Source organism: Acipenser ruthenus, chromosome 1 (assembly GCF_902713425.1).
Source record: "Acipenser ruthenus chromosome 1, fAciRut3.2 maternal haplotype, whole genome shotgun sequence".
NCBI classification, from domain to species: domain Eukaryota; kingdom Metazoa; phylum Chordata; class Actinopteri; order Acipenseriformes; family Acipenseridae; genus Acipenser; species Acipenser ruthenus.
This window is the reverse complement of record NC_081189.1, coordinates 67,045,689-67,068,782: the sequence shown is the minus strand read 5'-3', so window position 1 is coordinate 67,068,782 and position 23,094 is coordinate 67,045,689. Positions and strand designations below refer to the sequence as shown.

At 36.7% G+C, this 23,094-nt stretch overlaps 1 protein-coding gene across 3 annotated transcripts in view; it reads right to left on the bottom strand.

Moving 5' to 3' along the window:
* Nucleotides 1–23,094, bottom strand: part of LOC117421310 (protein FAM193A-like) — a 40,881-nt gene that overhangs the window by 3,329 nt on the left and 14,458 nt on the right. The window contains exons 2-20 of one of the 3 annotated variants that reach the window (XM_034035531.3): nucleotides 19,972–20,037; nucleotides 19,636–19,881; nucleotides 19,170–19,336; nucleotides 17,827–17,994; nucleotides 17,045–17,273; nucleotides 16,696–16,820; nucleotides 15,931–16,078; nucleotides 13,042–13,119; nucleotides 12,219–12,334; nucleotides 11,716–11,958; nucleotides 11,054–11,225; nucleotides 10,423–10,587; nucleotides 9,895–10,137; nucleotides 8,481–8,688; nucleotides 7,763–8,032; nucleotides 6,807–7,089; nucleotides 6,026–6,212; nucleotides 5,001–5,231; nucleotides 314–1,142 (exon numbers count right to left, since the gene is read on the bottom strand). In XM_034035531.3, the coding sequence (XP_033891422.3) occupies nucleotides 314–1,142; nucleotides 5,001–5,231; nucleotides 6,026–6,212; nucleotides 6,807–7,089; nucleotides 7,763–8,032; nucleotides 8,481–8,688; nucleotides 9,895–10,137; nucleotides 10,423–10,587; nucleotides 11,054–11,225; nucleotides 11,716–11,958; nucleotides 12,219–12,334; nucleotides 13,042–13,119; nucleotides 15,931–16,078; nucleotides 16,696–16,820; nucleotides 17,045–17,273; nucleotides 17,827–17,994; nucleotides 19,170–19,336; nucleotides 19,636–19,881; nucleotides 19,972–20,037 (4,174 nt within the window). The remainder of the gene's footprint in view (nucleotides 1–313; nucleotides 1,143–5,000; nucleotides 5,232–6,025; nucleotides 6,213–6,806; nucleotides 7,090–7,762; nucleotides 8,033–8,480; nucleotides 8,689–9,894; nucleotides 10,138–10,422; nucleotides 10,588–11,053; nucleotides 11,226–11,715; nucleotides 11,959–12,218; nucleotides 12,335–13,041; nucleotides 13,120–15,930; nucleotides 16,079–16,695; nucleotides 16,821–17,044; nucleotides 17,274–17,826; nucleotides 17,995–19,169; nucleotides 19,337–19,635; nucleotides 19,882–19,971; nucleotides 20,038–23,094) is intronic. The other 2 variants (XM_034035532.3, XM_034035533.3) reach the window with 2 other exon arrangements.

Here is a 23,094-nt window from a genome sequence, read left to right as displayed (position 1 = left end):
CTGATTACATCAAGTAAGTCTAGGGTTAGAAAGATGAACTTATCAACTGTTAAAAGTGACACCAAAAGAAAGCTGCAGGGGCTATATGCTCTACAGCACCAATAATAAAAGAGAAAGAAAAACAAGTTATAAAAAAAAAACTCCAAAACAACCAAACACCTAAAATTAGTACATCCTAATTAAAACCTGAATATTTTTGGTGTTTATTATTTTTAAAATCACTAGTGGATTTCTTAAATATGATATTTCAATGATAAACGGTGAACTTTTTGAATGTGTTTTAAATTAGTAAGATCCAGAATAGTAAACTCACCGATGGGATTGTTTAGCTTATCTCCTTTCTTCTTTTTATTTTTCTTGGTCTTTCCTTTGGGCTGAGGAGATTCAGCTGTGTTAAGCTTGTTATTCTGCTGCTGTTCAGGTGCGGATTCAATTATTACCGTGGCCTTGTGCTCCTTTATATGATTTAATTGCTTCTTGCCATTTGTAACATTGACCTTTTCTTCCTTCTTCAGCTCCTGGCCAGGTAGATCTTCAGCTGGCTTGTGCTTCGATTCTACCTGGATCTTGTTAGCGGTCTTCAGCTGGATCTCTGTGACCTTAATTGCTTCAGCTGGCTGTTTTACCATATCTGCTACCAGTTTACTAAGCTGTTTTAGCTTTGGCTTGCAATTAACCTCTCTATGTGGTACAGCGTGATGAGGTACAGGCATCTCTGGCTGCTTTACTTTTCCCTCTTTCTGGCTCTGCGGTAGCTGAGGCTGCTTAAAGTCTTTCTCATTCCCCAAATTCTGCTTTGTCACTAAAGGTTCAGGCACTGTTTTTTGCTCTGGTCTAATGGGTGAACAGGGTGAATTAATTATTTTGTCCCATGACTGCAGCTTACCATTCTGAAGGGTTACTAAGGCATTCTGAGCAGTCTCCTTTAAGGGCTGAGGGTTTTGAAGAACAGGGGCTGTTTTGAGAGCCTCTCTCATTTTCTCTTTTTTCTTTTTCTTGGCAGCACGGAGTAGCTGACGTTCTTGAAGCCGCTGAAGCTCTTGTTTGAGTCTCTCCTCCTCCTCCCTCCGCCTTTTGTCTTCAAGTATCTGCTGCTGCTCCCTCTCCAAGGCCTCTGCCTCAAGGCGTGCTTTTTCCTCCATCTGCAGAACAATGTAACATTTAGGTTCCTAATGTTGAACTTCTACTGCTAAATATTAATTATTCCTCCCCACTCAAGTGAAATGCTTACTGTTACATACTAGGATACAATACATTTAGAATTCCATATACATTTTTTTCTATAATCCCTAAATAGATGAGAGAATTAAATGGAATTGATATATGTGTACTGTAATCAATAACCTGATCCATGTGTGTGTCGGGAATCTCAGGTTTGCAGTTGCCTGCATCCCTGGGATGCGCTTCTGTTCCTCTGGCATTGGCTGCCCCACAGCAGTATTATTATTATTATTATTATTATTATTATTATTATTATTAACAATCATCATCATCATCATCATCATCATCATCATCATCATCATCATCATCATCCAGATAATACAGCTGGTCATACTCTGTATTGTAGTTCCTGCTGTGGAGAACTGGAAAACATGGGACCCAGATACAGAGCAGACTGAAGGACTGAACACTATACCGGGTTGCACCCCTTTAACGTGACCTGCTGTGAAAGGTTGCGTGTTTTGCTGAAATCTATTTCAGACTTTTTTGCTGACTGCTTCCCATGCATAAGCAACTGTTTAAAAACCTGATAGGTGGGGCTGTATTTTTTTCCACAGTAAAAAATTGCGACATTTAGGTTTTGCATTTCAAGATATTTCACAATTAAACATTACAGTTTCTCTAGTTAGTTATTATACACATGGGTGAAAGTGGCCAATGATCATTTTGACAAACTTCTGGGGCAAACCCAATCTTTTGGCCGGGGGCCAGCCTAGCCCCCCTCCCCCAAAGTTCTGAGTATGTAGATGCTCTCAGATGCATTCTGAGCCATTTTACACCACTTTCAGAAGCAAATTTGAACTTGACTGAAGAAAAAATAATTCAGAAATTCCTTCTTACAACTTGTAATTTTACCAGACGACTCAACCTGATAAATCACACATAAGGCTAGTAAACAGTTTTTGGAATGTTACTCATCAAACCTTTTACATGTATGCCCATTTCACATATTCATTTTATAAAATCTCAGCTGCAAAAATAATATATAATCTCTGCTTAACTCAATCAGACGTCGTAAATCTGGGTTAGTACAGTTTTTCCGATACAGATTTCAAGTTTAAGGACCTTCAAGGACCATTTTGACAATTTTCAAAGACCTAATTTAAAGGAGTTTGACATAATTTTAATAACCAACTGTAAAAATAAAGCTTTTGCATTCAGTTTATTTAACTGTATATAACAAAAATCTAAAATGATACTCACTGAGTATAGATAAGCTATGGACCAATAAACTTTCTTTTTCAGTAACACAAATCAGTTCTGGTACACATAGGTGAGTGTTTCATTCGATAGTGTAACTTTCATTGACACTTATCTGCTCCGTTATTGAATCGTATTTTGTCATATACTTGTACTTGCTAGAACCGAAGTCATTGTATTTTATCTTGCTCTTAATTGTATTAATACTTGTACTGTGATTTTTTAAATGTATTTTTGTTTATGACTGTAAGTCGCCCTGGATAAGGGCATCTACTAAGAAATTAATAATAAAAATATTAATAATAATAATAATAATAATAGCAGTACAACAATTCAGTGCTTTAATCAATGTCAGAAGCAATAGTCCAAGAATTTTGTGTCTCAATCATAGGCACCTAACATTGTTAAAAAATGGGGGGCAAACTGAAGGACAATATTGGGGCAAGTTTTGTACTTGCTTTGGATCGGGCACATTGTTTTATATCTTTAACAATGGCTGACAGAGCGCAGAACGACTGGGAGAGTATAAGCTTAATTACCTTATGATATCAGGTATAGTAGTACGTGCTTTAAAGTAAGATGACACTGGCTGTGAATGAAGGACTGTTACTCTTGTTTTTTTTTTTATACACAAATAAGCTTACTTGACTTGAAAAACATCTTAAGCAAATTCCTACTTGGTTTGATTGAATGAGTAGTACACAACAAGACAAGACAAAACCTATAATAATTGTGTTATACACTGAGCAAAAAAAGTAGAAGGGCAAAATACATATTAACTTTAATGCTGTAGCATTCATTTGATGTTCTGGACCCTGCACTTAATCGTCACCGCCTAGGGGCCCGCACAGCCTAAGGCCGGCCCTGATCAATAAATACCACACTAAAACTGTAACAAATTACATAAAATATCCCCCCCCAAAAAGTGACAGTAGTGAAGAACACTACTCCTATCCGTAATGTAAATATTTTTTTTTGATACTGTCATAAGTGCTGCAATCACAAAAAAGTTAAATCATAGAATGGCAAAACAAGAGGTACTGAAATGTTTGTGAATCTGGTACATTGATTAGCTGAGAAAGACTATGACATATCTGAAAGAGGTGTTGTTCGTTGGTTCAATTTCGTACTGAAATCAAGCTGTTTTGTAAGCTTCGCTTAAGCCTGCAAACTGAACAGCAGCATTCTTCGCCGAATATCATACATCATACGTAGGTGAAGCTTAACAGTAGAAGCCCTGCGGCAGGCATTTTGGCAGTTTTTGGTTTTAAAATGTAATTTTCTCCAGTCGTGTAACACATATGGGGCTGTGCTTTCGTGTACCTTTCTGTCAATATGTATTAAATATTCTCACAAAGCATAAAACGCGGGAGTGTAGAAATAAAGGAGCTATATTACATTATACCTAAAAGCCCTGGGAGCAGTCACATTGACGGCCACACAGAAAACAATTGTATTTTGATTATACAGAACGGTATTCTACTTTATTATTTTTATTTACCAGTCCGCAATCTGTTAGCTGTAATCAGATTAGTCTCTGCTCTCTGCCTGAGTGAATGACTAACAGTCTATTGTTTTCAATCAGCCTTTTGAAGGCTGGCGCCTGCTTGCCAGCTGCGTTTCTTTGATCAGTCAAGTACCATTGGGACTAGTGAAAATAAATACCAGAGACCGTGGAGTTTTACAACGCAACAAAATATGGAGTTGATGTTTTGGATCAGATGGCACAGAAGTATTCCGTGAAAGCTGGCTCCCGACGGTGGTCTGTTCAGGTGTTTCACAATGTATTGGACCTAGCAGCCATCAACTCCTGGGTACTTTACAAAGAATGCACAGAAAAGAATTTACCAAGGAGAGAATATATTTTACAGTTAACACAGCAACTTCACAAGAAGCATTTGGAACAGAGGGAGACTGCGAAGCGTGTACCCACATCTGAAGCTTGCAACCCTGCTGAGAGCCGCAAGAGACGCCACTGCCAGGTTGGCAAGTACAATACAAATCAAACTTCGGACAGCTGTGCCCTGTGCAGAAAGGACGTTGTGGAGTATAGCATTATCTGTGTTGATTGTGAACAGCCAGACGCAAGGTAAAGAAATACCCTTTTGTCGAAAAAAAAAAAATGAGACTTTTTTTTATAACTTCTTGTGCTGTGCGCTTCTGTAAAATATTTTTTTTCTAAGTTTATTTATCTACGTTGTTCAGTTTCTTTTGCTAATCTGATAATAAACAGATTGCTGCTGAAAAGTTAAAAATGTATTTCTATCATTTCAGTTTTATAAATATGTATGTTATAAACCGATGTCTGTTCAAATGTTTATTTATTTACATTTTCTTGTTTTGATTTGTAAAATAAATGTTCATTTTATATATATATAATGTGCATGCATGCATGCATGCATGCTTCAGTTGTTCAGGAGTTTGTGACGTACTCAAAAAAATAAATAAATAAATAAAATTACATCCAACTGTTTCTCCTTTCGTTATACTATTTACATTGTTTTGAATACAGCCTTCAGAAAGACTGCTGCGGGGCTTCTAGGTATATCTCCGGTCCTTCTAGTGTTAACAAGAATTACCTTTTTTTGTTTGTGCCGTGCCCTTTTTGCTGCCCGGGAGCTGTTAACTGGTTTGGACTCTGAGCTGTTTATAAACTGTAATAGATCTTCCACTTTCCGGTGGTCTTCAACACTCTCTCTGTCGCTGAGTGGATCGTCTTTCTTTGGCTGTTCCTCCTTCCTCTTTGTTAGACGCAAGCGCAGCTTCTCACGCATTTCTGCATAGTTTCTACTGGTTGGTGCAGCTGGAGGCTACAGATTAGAAAGAAATATTAACTTCTGACATGGTCAATCAATAGTTAGCACAAGCATAACTCATATGTGAGATGTAAACCTTGAATATCTATCATAAATGCTGTAATCATATAAATGTTCACCATAGAATTGTGTCTATGACCTATAGAAGCATTCACAAAAAAAAAACAGTATACATCAACTGTGTAAAATTAATAATGTGTACTGAAGCAGTAAACGTCATTATTTAACTTGAAACAGAGAAACTACCTAAAACAACTTATCTGGTGGTGTTTTGTTTTTTGTCCCCAAAATTTAGTGTGCCCAGTTGTTTTACTCGATTTTCTCCCAATTTGAAATGTTCAATAATTATTCCCCTGACCGCAGCAGTTCCCCACAGCTCAAGTGAACTGAAGGTTGCCACGACGAGCCAGCTTCCTCTTTCACACCCAGGAACTCAAGAGTGGCTGTCAGCAAGCTACTGACCTCTGGGGAACAAAGGCCAGCCCTACATTTGTCTGCTCTGAGATCACTGGGCATCTGGCCAGCAAGGTTCGTTGTAGCGTGATGAGGAGAAACAGTTCCTGCCAGTTGTGCCTTGATAACCCAAGGGAGCGCCAGAGCCAATGAAAAGCTCCCTTTGGAATCCCCAGCAAAAACTGGCTACTGCACACAACTAGGATGCGAACCTGCCCGGTATGACTGACCAGGCACACCTGTGCTTTTACCAGATGAGCCACTACGGTGGTGTGGTTTATTTGTCTTTGTAACAAAATCACCCAGACAGTACAGGAAACAATATAAAAACTTACCCCACCATGACCAAAGAATTCACAGTAGCAGCAGTCACAGTACTTTCCTTCTTTTTGATTGGTGGAGGTGGAGGTGCTAGAACTATGTTCTGAACAACTGTCCTCATCCTGGCTTTCTTCCCCCTCATACTGCTGATGGTCATACACATTATTGCTTTCACAGCGATGACCCTCACAATCTGGGTCACTATAGGAACAGAAATAAATACGGACATCAAAACAAAGTTGGACTAGGACTTAAACATTAATAGTGTCAGTCTTATTTTAAGAAAGTTTAATTGCATTGCAATTCGATTGTCAACAGAATTCAGGATGCAAAATCTAAAATCTTCATGCATGTTTAAAAATATATCTAATTATTTGACAAACTTTTCATTTGGATGTCTTTGTCAAAGTTTCTTTTTTTTAATATTTACTGCTATTGAGATTTGTATTGTTATGGATGAACTATTTTGGTAAAGAAATTATGCTACATTAAAAAGACAATTCCAAATTGTATGTATATGTTGTTTGATTTTCAATGGGATGTGTTGTGTAATTTTTCCTTTACATTGTTTTTATGGCATTGTAGTTTAATTTCATACTGAAATATTTAGGGATAAACAAAGTATTTACATTAAATACCAACCCCAATACTTGCATATGCCTTTGGTTCTACAGTAAGGTAAAACTTATTTGAACAATTATTAAAACTTTTAATGTTACCCTTGTCTTGTCCCCTTATCTGTGAACACCTGTATGTAAACCACCAAAAAGACATGATTTACAGCAGTGAACAAACCTGCAAACACTAGGTGGAGCGCTCACAGAGTTTTCTGTGGTAGCAGCAGGGAGTACAACAGTCGTGGGGCAGAGTCCTTGGTGAGGATCCATAAACCCAGATGCTGTAGCGGCAGTCTTTGGGAAATGTTGAGCTGCGAGATTGGGTAGATGTGGCGCAGAGGCAGGAGACAGTGCTGTAGCAGTTGGGGAGGGAAGTGATGCTAAACCTGTGGGGCTATTTCTAGGTGCAGTTGGAGTGGGGTGTATGTGGTCCTCTTTGCCTATATTGTGGAATACTTCGCCTAAAATGAAACAAGCAGGTTAGAAGCCTAAAATGTGCATATTAATACAAGTCAGTGGATTTTGTTTTATGTCAAACAAACAATACATTAAGTATTTATTTATTTATTTTTACAATTATACATTTTTACCAACATCTTCCTGGAGGGAAGGCTGCCTTGAAGTTAAAAATGAATCATTGATTTTAAAAACACACAAATTATGCTTTATGGTTATTAAATATTAATAGTAAATAGTAAAACATTTAACTCAGAGATTAAAATAATGTACACTATAAAAAGCTTTTTAGTAAGACAGTTCATAAATTCAAATACTTAAATTCCATTGGTAATTTAAACTTCACTTCCTATTTGAACTACAGTCTTAAAGAAAAACAAACTTTAATTTAAGGATGTTCAAAGCAACCAATGTTCAGTTAATATTTTAGTAAATAAACATATGTAAGATTAATAATCAGACAAATGGGCTAAGACATTTGAGAAAAGCGAGTTGTTTAATTAATTTGACTTGTATTAATTTTAGCTGTGACGGAATTAAATTGACAGACTGGCAAGAATTACTAAAAGGCTGAACAAAAGGAAATGCAACATTAAAGTGCATTTTGTTCAAATACGTTATTTTCACTATCCTTGTAAGGCATGGCTAAAGGACCCTTTGTACTCCTTCCCTCTTTACCTAGGGAAGTGGGTCTTTTAGATGAAACTTTGATCTGATTATTACTTGACTGGACAGTAGTAGCTGTGCAGGAAACCGAAGAGGTGGCTGAAGAGGTGGCCATGACAACTTTGTTTGGTTCCATAAAGGCATCTTGGAAATTGTAGAGACATTTCTTCTTGGAGGTGTTCTTTTTTTCCTTGGTTTCTGAGGTGGACGTGGTTTCTGTACTGGATGAAGGTGGAAGTGTGTCTGGTCTAATTTCTGGGACAGCAGGGCCCAACATATCACCTAATAAAATACAGAAAATTAAGTAGTTATTTTTCATTTTATGCATGTTGTGTAATGTGTTGTTTTATTATAAAAGCTGAATCTCTACTTTATATCTTTCAATAGAACAATTAGAAATTATAGAAATCACTTTCTTTGTGCACTTTCTGCCCAAATACTTGTGTCTGCAAATGGATTTATTTCAAATGTACTTTTTAGAAATATGGTTATATTCAATTAGACTATACAGCAATGGATCAAAATGCTCCTATTATCCTTAAATTAAGTTTCTTTGTGTACCAAGAAGAATCCAACTTAAAAACTGTGCTTGGGTGTCTTTTTAGTGTAAAAATATGCACACCACCAGTAAGTGTACTATTTTAATGATTAAATCACTGTCTAAATTGATCAACTGAATAGACCCCATTATGTTGGAATCTTGAATTACCTCTACCCAAACATCCCTCACCTGACTGTGGTTCTTGTAGAAAAATGGCAGGGTTCCAGTTTTTCATAACAGTGGATTCCCACAAGTTTTCAAATTTAAGAGATGGAGGTAAAGAACTGTTCCAGTCTGTGGTGTTCCCAAAGCAGTTCTGGTAGATATGGTCCTGAAGGGAAGCATTGAATACCTGATGTTTACCTGTATGGTTAGATGTCGGAGCTGAAGGAAGTGTCTGAAAAAGGACATCTCATTATTAAAATGATTTTATTAATGTTTTTTTTTTTTTGTTTTTTTTAAATTTTTTTTCTAGATGGTCACCAAACTTTTGGGAACAATATTTGTAGTTAATGATTTAACCCTTTGCGGTCCTATGTCGGACCTAGTCCGACATTGCAATTATTCCTATCCGGTCCAATGTCGGACCCTGTCCGACATCATCAAAAAGACGCAAAAAACGGGTTTCTAGTCGTTTTTTCTCCAGAAAAATCAGAGAAAACCATTCAATGGCCAAGTGGGAGCGACAGGAGCCGAGACAAGCAGGAAAAATAAATAAATAAATAAAAGGGCGTATCTCATGAATAGTCATACTTGCCCCTGGGATCAGATAACTGCGGCCATAAGGAAACAAGCTGGCTGTGACTGCATCAGCGCTCAGATGTTATAGTAATAAAATAATGACTTGGATCGCATTATTGAGGCGTTTGGTGATAAAACAAGTGATTAGGAGATGACTGATCGGTATGTACGACTATTATTATTATTATTATTTATTTCTTAGCATATGTGAAAGCGAACGAAAGGGTGGGGCGGGGCTGGAGATGCCTAGTGAGTGCTTTGTTGATATGCAGGTCCTTTTAAACCCGTTTGACTGTAGAAAAAAAATACTTTTAAACAGCGCATCTAAAATTAACTGTGTGTGTGAAAATAAATTGGACTTGACTCGCCTGACACGGACTTAATAAATGGACTGCAAAGGGTTAATATGAAAAAAAAAAAAATGAACAAAACACAAAATTGACACGACCAACTCTGTTCTGTCTTGATAAACATGACGTATAGATATAAGATTCCCATAAATAACAATTAAGACAAATTAAAGCTGCATAGTTTTGAAATTATTTGGGTATTAAATTAAAATTGGGTCCGGAACCTTTGAATAATAAGTTTGTACTGATGAATCCTTATAATCTAAAAAAACAAACAAAAAAAAAAAAAACACATGTGTTTGTATGTCAAACAAAAGGTTTTGGATACATTGTTATAAAACTCTTTATTGTTCGATATACAAACAACAGTCATGTCCATTCTAACCATATCACATTGTAGAAAAGAAGTTAGATGTGGCTAGAATTTTTTATATTTCATTACACTAAAATATTCAAATGCAATCCTGCCAGAAAATTTGTGGGGGGAATTAAAAAAAAAAAATCAGCCTTACCTTATTGTGTGAAAAGGGTGGACTTGAATAAAGAGTGGGGTGGAGAAGAGGCCTGGGTAGGTGGGAGATGTTGTGTAGTGGTAGGTGCCCATGGATGTGTGGGTATAAGTGCAGAGCAGGGTGAGAAGTTTTTTTTGTTAAGAACTGGTGGCCAGAAGGAAGTCGTCCAGTTGAAAGTGCTGCTGCATTTAGTCCAGCTGCTTCTTGCTTACAAACATGACATTCACAAGCATGCTGATCAACCTGTATAAAAAAACCCAAAAAACTTAAATTACAACCAAATCATGTGCTTACATTACATCTAAAAGTTTTAACTTTAAAAAGGATCTGGGTATTAAATATATCCCATACAAAAAGGAGAGTGGGCGGAGGCCAGGGCTCGTAAGTGTCAACAATACAAATGTATTGCTTAGCTTAAAGTTTGATGCCCATTAGACAAAACGTGAACTGGAATATATACACTTACATTTTGTTTATTTGTATTTCAACACAGAAACACATTTTACAGAAGGCCGTTAAACTCTTCACCTGCTGAGTTGGATAAGACGGTGGAGGACTGTCCCTCTCTAAATCTTCCTTCATTAGAGCTCTTTTTCCAGGGTGAGGTCCAGGAGGCTCCTCGCTGCTCTCCCCATCGGCTTCATCATCATCAGCTTCAGAGGAGCTGCTGCTAGTACTGCTTACTTGTGGAGACTGTGTTGAACATTAGAATGAAATAACACAGGTCAAGAGAAACTCTCACTACTTATGTTTTTTTTCAGAGTGTATGTTATTTTATGTCATTTCATTAAAAAAGATACTTTCCAAACCCAAACCTAAGCAAAAAGGTGGGCCGATTTAAACCAGGAAAAGGTTTTTCTTTCTCTCGAGATGTCATAGACACAAATCTAATTAAAACAAAGAGGCAGAACAACTTGTATGACTGATGTCTAGCTGCACATGTTGCTGTATGGGTATGATCAAATTCATAAGCAATTAATTTTATAAAACACTCCTTTATATAACTCATAGATTTATCAAAATGCATAAGAGAAATAACATTGCCTAGAATTATTTTTAGTGCTAATGAAAAGGATAAAACAGCAAGCAAGTACAAACAAAAAACAGTAGCATCATGGGTTATTTTTGATATGTTGTACGGAAGACAAGACAGACACACCTCATCTTTTAGTGCCATGTTTTCGCCCCCACCATTCAGTTCGCCATGCATTCCATTCATACTGGCCACAACCTCAGCATCATCATAGTTATTCATTGGGTATATATCTGCAAACTTTGCTGATAGCGGTGGCACATCATCGTCATCATCGTCGTCATCATCATCACTACAGCTAAAAAAATAATAAAATACAAAATATTGATGGATTAAAAGAAATTATGCTAGAGAAATATACAAGATAAATGTCTTACATCCGCTGTGTGTGTCGGCCACTTATAAAATTAGAACTATCCATATCATGAAAGTAAAATCACCATGATCCACATTTACTGCATGCACATGTAAAAAATGTATGTGACATGCAGACAAATGCCTCTATATCCAAAGTGAGTTTCATCACAATTGGATAAGAATTTCCCTAGATATATGCAGAAAAACAGGAATGACATACTTTAGTATAGATACTTCAACTATCCCCACCACTGTGGATAGGCAACCCCAGCAGGGAATAATAATAAAGAATGCGCAACTGTTCAGAGTTATACAAAACTACATGCAATCTACTAGGTAAGTGAACATTTGTAGGATTATATTCTGTCAGTTCATGACATGTTTAGGTTATTTTAAAAGTGTTATGGATTGTTACATTATACATCACGTACAAGGTGGGGGCTGAGCCACTGTCTGCCAGGATGAGTCTCGGGTGCTGCTGTATGGTGATGGGAGAGCTGGAGCCCGACCCTGAGCTAGCAGATGACATGCTGGGTGGGCGTATTTCAGAGAGGTAGTCAGGAGCAGACTCCACTTGCAATGGTAACTGGCTTATATGAAGGCCATCGGTTATTGGAGAATCCATAATACCACAGGTCAGAATATGTGAAAGGCTACAGTCATCACAGGTACACCTAGAGAGAAACAGTTATTTGTTGATGTTAGCCCAACAGATACTAATGAAATAAAGCTGTTCATTGGCCTGGTTAATATGAATAAACTATAGCAGTTATTTCTTGGAGATTAAGAAAGAAACACCACATTATAAAAATAAAATGATGATGATTATTTAGAGCTATATCTATTATCTACTAGAAAATTAACAAGATACTTACCATGTTTTACAGATGTTTTAAATCATATGATTGTTAAGGGTTGCCTCAAAAAGACTTACCTACGTCTATAGTTACAGTTCGGGCAGTCAGACATGCTCAGTCGAGATGAAAGCATATGTCTCATAGTGTCTGTGAAATTGTTGTCCCCTGTAAGTGATTTCTTGCTGTTTGATAACTAGGAAATAAACAAACAAACCAAAAAATTATGTAACAATCAATATTAACTAATCCAAAATTAAAACCTAAATTTGGTGGTGTATATAAATGAAAACTATCAAAATTAAGTTTTTGACCTTTTCTCAGTAAAAACTTAAAAAGATAATTCTACTCTTAAATAAACCTCCTACAGAAAATAAGGGTTTTCAGTACTCAATTATGTACAGTATTTTTCCATACAAGGAGGTGTCACACTCAACATTTTTCCATACAGCTGTAAAACCACTTATCCAGTTGTGATGGTTCTTGGTATTAATGTTGCAAGTTATGAAGTATCAGATTCTTGGAATATATGGAGGTGTCTGTGTCCCCCTACATCAGTCCTTCTGTATGTCACATATCAAATTGTGATTTAACATTTAATTACCATTTCTTATTCTTACGAGTTCTGTTCATTACTTTTGATGTTATGGTCATAAACTTTTTCATGATACATTTTTAAGTTGCAGCAGTGGCAGACAATGTGTGTTTTACTCCTCTGAAATAAACTGTTCCTCCCCAGTAGCTGCATGAACAACCCCTAGCAGTACACATACAGACTCAGATGAGACTTACTCACATTCAAGTGTGACCTGTTAGCTGAAATTCCTGACACCTGTCATTTTAATAATACCAAAACAAGCGAATTCTGAAAAATCCTTAGTGAAACTAATTCAAAGAAATTACCTGTTCTTCAATAAACCTTCTTTGTTTAAAGAACTCCCAGTCTTCCTTCAGCATGCGCTGCTTTGTTTTCAATGCCATCTTAAAAGAAAAAGGATAGACATCATTGCATACAGATATCTACATATATACACACACACATATATATATACATATATATATACATATATATATATATATATATACATATATATATATATATATATATACACATACACATACACACACACACAGACATTATATATATATATATATATATATATATATATATATATATATATATATATATATATATATATATATATATATATATATATATATATATATATATATACACACACATATATACAAATCAATTAAATAAAAACCTGAAAAATCTTTGTTAGATAAGTATTCAAACTGCGTTTGTGTTTTACGTGACAGCTCCTGGATGTAAACAAACCTGGGATTCATTTTTTTATATATAGAAAATGTTACAGAATTGTTTGCCAAATGTAGAGATGTTTGCGTTTTGATTTGAGAGAAAATTAGAAGCATTTGCTCTGGCAACGAGGACAACAAGGATTTGCCCACAACAATGTCAATGGAGGTGCACTGTTTCCACAGAAGCACTCTGCTGCAGGGTCACGCTGTAACAATCAGCCCTTAGCCTATAGCTAACTATATACATTCCCAGAAATTAGAACTAGCTACTGTGCCAAATACAAGAATATCTAAAATATTAAAGTACAGAAGGGTTGATTGACAGCGAAAAAAAACACATAACTTGCACTATTTGCTTAACACAAGAAAAACTTTGCACTCCAATAAGAACATGAAATCAAGATTGCAAAAAAACAAAACACAAAAAAACAAAAAACAAATGCAGCACTTGCACAGGCAAGCGCGAACAATTCAATGCAACAACCACAACAATTAATTCAGAACGAATAATATTAACTGGAGAATGTACATTTAAACTTCATCCCCCGTGAATTAACTGACCATAAGGTTGCAATGTTCCGTTTGTTTAAAGCAATCGTCCAGTACAACAAAAACAAAAAAATACAAGACGTGGGCTACAAGCTAAATAGCAAAAAATATCCGCATTTAAAAAATAATATCCAAGTTAGCCGTCCAGCAAGAAAAAATGATTAAACTATGTTTATCACACCCATTTGAGAGGAGTGTAGCAATGAGATCTTCTGAGTTTTAGCGTCCAAACTAATCTTCATTCTCCATTATTTTGTAATCCACAAGGGAAAGATAGGCAACACAGCGGCAGTGTAGTGAATCATAAAAGCATGTTCAGTGAAAAAGAACGAGTCGGTTCTGTCTGAACTAAGTTGACCTGATCTTAACCGAACCTTCTTTCTTTTCAAGCGCTAATACAAACTATTGCTAAAGAAAAATAAACAAGCGGCAGTCCCTCCCAGCAGACCTACAGGTGCGTGGCTAACTACTGTGGGTGCCTTCACAATACGCAGACTTTGCTAAGTCTGCGCATATTCTGCGTAGATTCTGCGGAAAACCTGTCCAAATTCATTGTCTGCGTGAACTCATCCCGAAAAGACGTCACCAGGTCACGCATCCACGGGCTTAAAAGTCTGCACAGCCGCGCAACTTCTAAAGAGGTACTGCGCTGGAACAGCCGCAGCTCAAAACAATAGACGAGCGTTGGCTGACAAAGAAGTGTGTAGGCAACCAGATACAATCCTCACTCCATGTGCTACTGCCACCTAGTCAGGGGGTGTGAATCGCCTTCGAGTCATGTCATTAATTACCTTGTGAATGATTTGTAATTATTATTTGTTTATTTTAGCAGACGCCTTTATCCAAGGCGACTTACAGAGACTAGGGTGTGTGAACTATGCATCAGCTGCAGAGTCACTTACAATTACGTCTCACCCGAAAGACAGAGCACAAGGAGGTTAAGTGACTGAGATGGGATTTGAACCGGGGCCTTCTGGTTACAAGCCCCTTTCTTTAACCACTGGACCACACAGCCATCCATGTACATTGCTGACAAGGTTTTTTTTTTTTTTACTAGTGTATTAGTCAAACCCCCCCCTCAACTTCAGGATTGTGTTTTGGGGTTAAATTTCTCGACTTATACTCGAGCAAATACGGTACATAAATTATATATATACACACACAACGTTTTGCTCAAATGTAAGGTATTGAAGCATCCACCAATCTGCAGATTTCTTATGCTATCAGATATAGAAACATGTGCCATATTCCTGAAGTATCACAATAGAACAAAGTATTACACATCTCTGGAAATTCACATGTGTAGAATAGAGTTTAAAGACAGCAATACAGCAGGATTATTTTTCCTTTGGGTAGCTTTTCAATCTTTTATTAAAGACTAGAAAAGGGTTGGATTTTTTTTGTGAACAGATAAGATTGGAATATATCTTAATGGAAACTTAAGGAACCTTGATACAGAAATAAACAGTCACATCCTAACAAAGTGCAGCTTACTATCTTTCTTGACTTGCACAATCAGGTAGCTAAAGGGGAGGCACATATTTAAAAGAGCATACCTAATTGGGGATTTTAAAGATCAGTTCTAAGTGTACAACATAGCCTGTTGAAAATGCCTTTACTCGTTATAGCTATCTGTCTCCTGTGCTGCAGGTACCTGGCATGTTGTGCCTTTGAACCCTCACACAAAATTACACTACACTGGAGAAGGCTGCATAGAAAAGCCAGTGGAGTTTTTCATTTAATTACTAAAACCTGTTTGGATGCTTCAACTGTGACCAAACCAAGTTATATTTTCTTAAATGTACCTAGCGTCTTGCCTCTGATCAGATGTTTATAATGTTTTTGCTTTAACTATGTGGGGATCCAATGCTTTTTAATAGGCCATTATAGCTTATGGGTTAAGCAGTCTTTTAGTCTTACCTGTTCATCAACATAATCATCTATTCGTTTCTCGCATTCTAGCCACTCAACAGAGACTAAATTCATTTCATGATCAAGCTGATGGTAACTCTGAAGAAGGGTACTGTACATATCTTCACTGTATGAGTCGTGCGATGCCGTTCCAAGCCTAAACAAATTGGTAATAAAGAAAAGACAGATAATACACCACAAGAATTGTTTTAATGCTGAACTGTGTGCTCTGTAACAGATTACTGCCAGATACAGACATCATTTCAGTATAAGAAGCTCTTAAAAATGGAAAATCAAAATTGTCACATTCACATTTTATTCTACAGGATGGGCCAGAACGATGAACCCTATTATGATGGCACTTTTGATGTAGTGTACTGATATGCTATAGCAAATGGGTACCAATGTCTGGGATGCACAAAATGGTTGTATCCCAAACATTACATTAATCTATTTGTTATTTCTATCTGTGTGACAGTAGGCAAATATTTGTTTTGAAGTGTTTTGTATTTAATTGTTACAGAGTTGTGTTTATCGTCTTCAGACATCTGTTTAGATTTTTAAGCTGTGGCAGTTATTTTAAGGGACTTATTCATTGCCAGGTAACCACAGCCTGTAATTTTTATCAAGGCTCTTCCAACTGATAAGCAATGTCCATTAGTTCACCTGTACGTTATGGCTAATAAAAGTCCATCTATTTTTATCAGGAGAGGTTAGGAAGACACATTTGATATTACATAAATGTATAACATTCTCAGGTAATAACCCTCTTACCTTAACTGTGCTACCAGGGTGGGTAAACAGTTGTGTAAAAGCGGCTCAGAAAATACAAGATTTTCAAAAAGGTGCTTGTTGTGCAATTCCCACGTCACCTGGAATTTCTTTAAATGTTCATTTTCCTATGACCATAAAGAAATGTATGTCAAGTCAGATTGTACAACAATAATTCTCAAAGTTTCTAATTGAAGTGATGTCCATCAACAAGGGGCTGTTGCATATAACAGCTGTATACTTAGAGGTCAAACTCATCATGGGAACCATATTTCTTTCATATTCAAAACCTTGAATAAATATCCCTATTTAATGATCAGTAAAGTATAACAGACAAAACAATCTGGCTTACCAGTGTGACCAGGAAAGTGCTGATTGTGTGTGCTGCCTGACAGAGTGCACTGTATTCCTCCAGGAGGAGAGAGATGAACTGATGTGCCTGTGGAGGGCCTTGCACTGCTGATGTCACTTGAGATCCCACAGACAGATGTCTGAGCAGGCGTACCTTCATTTCAAGCACGTACTCCCTGGCCTGCTGCTCTAACCGCTGATAGAGCTGGTAGGGGTCTTTTTCACAAAGTCTGCCAATCAGAAATCTGTGTTTAAATAAACCACTAATACACTACATTTAACATGTACTGCAGTTTGTTCCTCCCCATTAGAAAGGAAAAATTGATTAAACGCCGGATTCTGCTTTAGACTGTTGACTACGACAGGAGCAAAACATACAGGCATGCATAAATAAATAAATAAATAAATAAATAAATAAATAAATAAATAGTGTAGCTTTTGTGAACTTCGCCAAAACCACAAGGTGGCCACTACCAATCAGAAATTGTGCTGGATCAGAAACAAGCTGTGAAATGGCATGTTTGTCATGACTTAAAGCATTATATTTGTGCACACACTGAAATGTATTATGCATTATTACTCAATTAAAAAAGTGAAAATGGTAATTTCAGTATAAGTTGGTGTAGAGTATAACTTGTTGCATGGTCATGCCTTTTTACAAATCTACAACTAACAACGACAATAAATCAAGATTATCTTTTTGAAAGAAAGAGTGATAGAGCAAAAACAGCTTTACTATTTTCTTACAATGAAAATGTGATCAACATTCAAAAGGTTAAGTACCTGTCTACCAGTTCCTTCATTCCTTCCTTATCTGGCACCAGAGACTGATCCTGGTCATCTGCTAGTGGTGTTCCAGTCTGCCGGTAAATACATCTAACCATGTAACGTACTTCAGACCAGTAATTTTGAAGCTGCTGAGGCTCTCTTTCAGACACTGCTGAAATTTCCCTGTAATTCATAATGAATACAACATTTTACTGACACTGGTTTTTTTTTTTTTACCACAAAAGAAATGTTGCAACTTTTTTTCTTTAACCCTTTAAGGACCGGGATCATGTTAACATGATCATACTGAAGTGGGCTCCTAGGATCGCGAACGTGTAAACATAATAAAAAATAAAAAAAGCACTTTGTTTTGATGGCTTACAGGGCCACCGTACTTTAGAATACAGGCTTGAAACACATATCAATGGATAGGGGAGGGACTGACGTTCACTTCCTGATTTTTTTTCGTGTGACATCACTGAAAGGGGCACTTAGTGTCTAACGGGCGGAGTTTACAGCAGCTCGCAGAGACAAAAGCAGAAACAAATCATGACAAAAAAACTAGAGAAACACTAAATCTGATATATTTGACTTAATTATATTAGAACATTTATTTTTACTCATGTGTTTTAATATATATGTTTTTACAACATTTATAAATATCAAGTTACAAGTGGATATAAGCATATACTATTTCATTAACTAAATGTATCAGGTACATTTTTTTCCTCATTACTGATGATTATTATTTTATTTATACATATTTATTTTGAGAAAATAAATCGAGAGTAGTGTCCATTACTGCTTATAAAGACCCTGGGAATAAATGTGTATTATGTCATTGCAACCAATGTCTTGTAATTTGCCCAAACATCAATATTTTTCAACAAAACTTTCAGGAAGTATTGGAAGGTCCCTCAGGTCATATACATGTATCTCTAAGCAGAATACATAATAAAAAATACAAAAAAACAAAGTGTTGAAAAAAAAAAAGAAGCAGAAAGTTTGTATGGTATTTATTTTATAATGTTCCCCAGTGTTCTGAAAAAAAGGACACAATTACCAAGATGCTACTGTAAAAAATAGATTTTTAGTGAATTTTTATAGGAAGAGATTTAACTACAGCCCAAAAACGCCTGGTCCTGGGGGAGCATCCCACTGAAAAAAAAGCGGTCGCATAGAGCTGCACGTACGGATTATTTAAATTGATCTCTAGCAATCACTTGCTGGCAATCAGGTGACGGTCATTGGTGTTTGTGTGGACTGCTGAGTGTCAGCATCTGATTTCTGTGGACAGCTTAAGCCAAATAATTGGATAATCGGTTTGTGCAGCACTGCAGTCACGATTAAGGTTTTACCTGCGCTCATTGCACGCTTCACAGCTACATACTGTATCTGTGGATGCAGGAGTGTTGAGATCTGGAGTTGTTGCTGTTTGTGCTCCAACAGTTAACCTCCCTCCTCCCACAGATTCCTGTGGTGAGCCACTGTTACCAAGCGGCATGTGCAATAAGAAGTCCTGGTTCTATGTTAAAAAAAAAAAAAAACAAACAAAAAAAAAAACCTTTGAAACACTCAATTAAAAACAGATACTTCTTATAAAGTTTCTGGTTTGTACTACCAAAAATGAACTGCAACAATATCAACTATTACAAGCACCAATTTTAACTTATTTTCATAGCAAATGGCCAATATATATATATATATATATATATATATATATATATATATATATATATATATATATATATTGATGAAAACATCCTTTTAAATTCCAAATTTTGACTGCAAGGTGAATATTTTCTGAATAACCAAGTGCCTTACCACTAGAGACTGCTCTAATTCAGCGTGCCGTTCCTCCTTCTCCACTGTACGGCGACAGTCTGGACAAACCCACAGAGGTAACTGCAGCATGCTGTTTGTTTTTGGAGATGTAGAAAGTGCTATTTTGTTTGAACTGTAAGTCCCACTTTCTGAAAATGAGTTCTCTTTACGTTCACTTCTACACAGAAGACAGCGCTCTCCTGTTGTATAGGGTGCCCTCTGACTCAAACCAAAGGTAAAAGGGGTCTAGGATTTAAGAAAAAAAACACAATTTACAATTTTCATGCAAGGCTATAAATTTAATTCTATATAAATCAGGAATCAGATACTTTTTACCTGTGGGACTCCTGCAAACTCAGAATTCATTGGCCTATCAGAAAACTGTGTACCATTTAAGGAAACCTAGAAGACAAAAGAAATATTAAGAAATTAGTATGTTGATACTTGATTGCCCACAAAATACTACTACTACTATTACTACTAATAATAATAATAATGATACTAATAATAATAATAATAATGATACTACTACTAATAATAATAATAATAATAATAATAATAATAATAATAATGATACTACTACTACTACTAATAATAATAATAATAATAATTAGAAGTTGCAGGCAACTTAAGGCTTTCAGGAGTTAATAGCAGAACAAGATATGGTTTCAGACTTGTGAAAATGGAAATCATACGAACATTTTGTTAATTGGAAAGCATCATTTTATAGTGTGTGTTTTTTGTAGGATAACGGTTGGTATTCTACAAATGCTGATTTAGTATTAATTGTGATAACTACTTGTGATCCCAGGTTTAAAAGGCATGTCGTATGCAGACAGGCTAAAAGAATTGAATCTATTCAGTCTTGAACAAAGAAGACTACGCGGCGATCTGATTCAAACATTCAAAATCCTAAAAGGTATAGACAATGTCAACCCGGGGGACGACTTTGACTTGAAAAAAGAAAAAAGGACCAGGGGTCATAAATGGAGATTAGATAAAGGGGCATTCAGAACAGAAAATAGGAGGCACTTTTTTACACAGAGAATTGTGAGGGTCTGGAACCAACTCCCCAGTAATGTTGTTGAAGCTGACACCCTGGGATCCTTCAAGAAGCTGCTTGATGAGATTCTGGGATCAATAAGCTACTAACAACCAAACGAGCAAGATGGGCTGAATGGCCTCCTCTCGTTTGTAAACTTTCTTATGTTCTTATGTTCTTATGTGATTAGTTGTGAGTGCATTGTGGAACTTTCAGCTGCATATTTTAAATACCCCAGCTGTCAAATTTCTGTACAGCCCGATATCACAGTAATGTTATGAAAAAATGGCAAATATAAAAAATGTCACACTTTTTTTTTAACCATTATATGATTTACTGTTAGATGTGATAATAGTATTAAGCAGTATATGTTGCAGCGTAAGGCAATATCATTTTTATTAGGAATTACGAGTTTTCATGGTCATAAGTAGGGCCCTGTGAAAATGGCGATTTCACAGGCTATGCGGAAATTGTGAAATTAGCCCAATACCGTGATTTTTACTATATTCTTAAGAAATAAAAATAAATTTCATAATTAAGAAAATAAGAAACTTTACAAACGAGAGGAGGCCATTCGGCCTATCTTGCTTGTTTGGTTGTTAGTTAGTAGCTTACTGATCCCAGAATCTCATCAAGCAGCTTCTTGAAAGATCCCAGGGTGTTGGCTTCAACAACATTACTGGGGAGTTGGTTCCAAACCCTCACAATTCTTTGTGTAAAAAAAGTGCCTCCTATTTTCTGTTCTGAATGCCCCTTTATCTAATCTCCATTTGTGACCCCTGGTCCTTGTTTCTTTTTTCAGGTCGAAAAAGTCCCCTGGGTCGACACTGTCAATACCTTTTAGAATTTTGAATGCTTGAATCAGATCACCGCGTAGTCTTCTTTGTTCAAGACTGAACAGATTCAATTCTTTTAGCCTGTCTGCATACGACATGCCTTTTAAACCCAGGATAATTCTGGTTGCTCTTCTTTGCACTCTTTCTAGAGCAGCAATACCCTTTTTGTAACAAGGTGACCAGAACTGAACAATCTAGATGAGGTCTTACTAATGCATTGTAAAAAGTTTTAACATTACTTCCCTTGATTTAAATTCAACACTTTTCACAATATATCCGAGCATCTTGTTGGCCTTTTTTTTTTTTATAGCTTCCCTACAGTCTAGATGAAGACATTTCTGAGTCAACACAAACTCCTAGGTATTTTTCATAGATTCCTTCTTCAATTTCAGTATCTCCCATATGATATTTATAATGCACGTTTTTATTGCCTGCGTGCAGTACCTTACACTTTTCTCTATTAAATGTCATTTGCCATGTGTCTGCCCGGTTCTGAATGCTGTCTAGATCATTTTGAATGACCTTTGCTGCTGCAACAGTGTTTGCACACTATTTTTGTGTTGTCTGCAAATTTAACAAGTTTGCTTACTATACCAGAATCTAAATCATTAATGTAGGTTATAGCAGAGGACCTAATACTGATCCCTGTGGTACACCACTAGTTACCTCGACCCATTTTGAGGTTTCTCCTCTAATCAGTACTTTCTGTTTTCTACATATTAAACACGCCCTAATCCATGTGCATGCTCTCTCTACTCTAGCTAGTAAAAACAGAAAACGTGATGGTGAAAATTGTAGATTCGACAATGAGTGGACCAATTAATACTTATTTATTTTACCAACTGTACCAAACGCAAACCAATGTGTTTATTGTGCAAGGAATGTGTGTCAGCAGTTAAGGAATACAATATGAAAAGGCATTTTGAAACCAAACAAGGAGCTTTTGGAAATACATTTCCAGAGGGCACTGTAGTTAGAAGCTCAGAAGTAGAAGCGCTGATCTCTTCTTAACAGTTAGGTCGGCCAGGGTGTCCTCAGCTCACCGCGGACCAGCGACCCCTGTGGACTGGGCGGGTGCCTGCGGGCCTGCCTGTAAGTTGCCCAGAGCTGCGTGGTCTTCCGACACTGTAGCTCTGAGGTGGCTGCATGGCGCGCCTGCAGAGTGAAAAGAAGTGGACGGCTGACGGTGCACATTTCGGAGGACGCGTGTGTCCGTCTTCGTCTCTCCTGATTCAGCGCGGGGGTGGCAGCGGTGGGCCGGGTTGAAATAAAAATAATTGGGCATTTCAAATTGGGGAGAATCAGAAAAATAATTGGCGATTCCAAATAAAAAAAAATGTGCAGAGTAAAACACTCTGGCCTACCTACTCCTAACTTTTTCCAATCTGGCTCCCTTAAATTTTAAAAAAAGTAGTTTGTCCAGGGTATCTGTCCAGGGTATTTTTATTTATTTTTTAATAAATTTGGTCGTCGCCAATTTTTTACCCCGTTTATTCTCCCCAATTTTGTATGCCCAGTTATTATCTGTATCCTCAGCTCACCGCTCACAACCCCCCCGCCAACTCGGGAAACGGCGGCTGG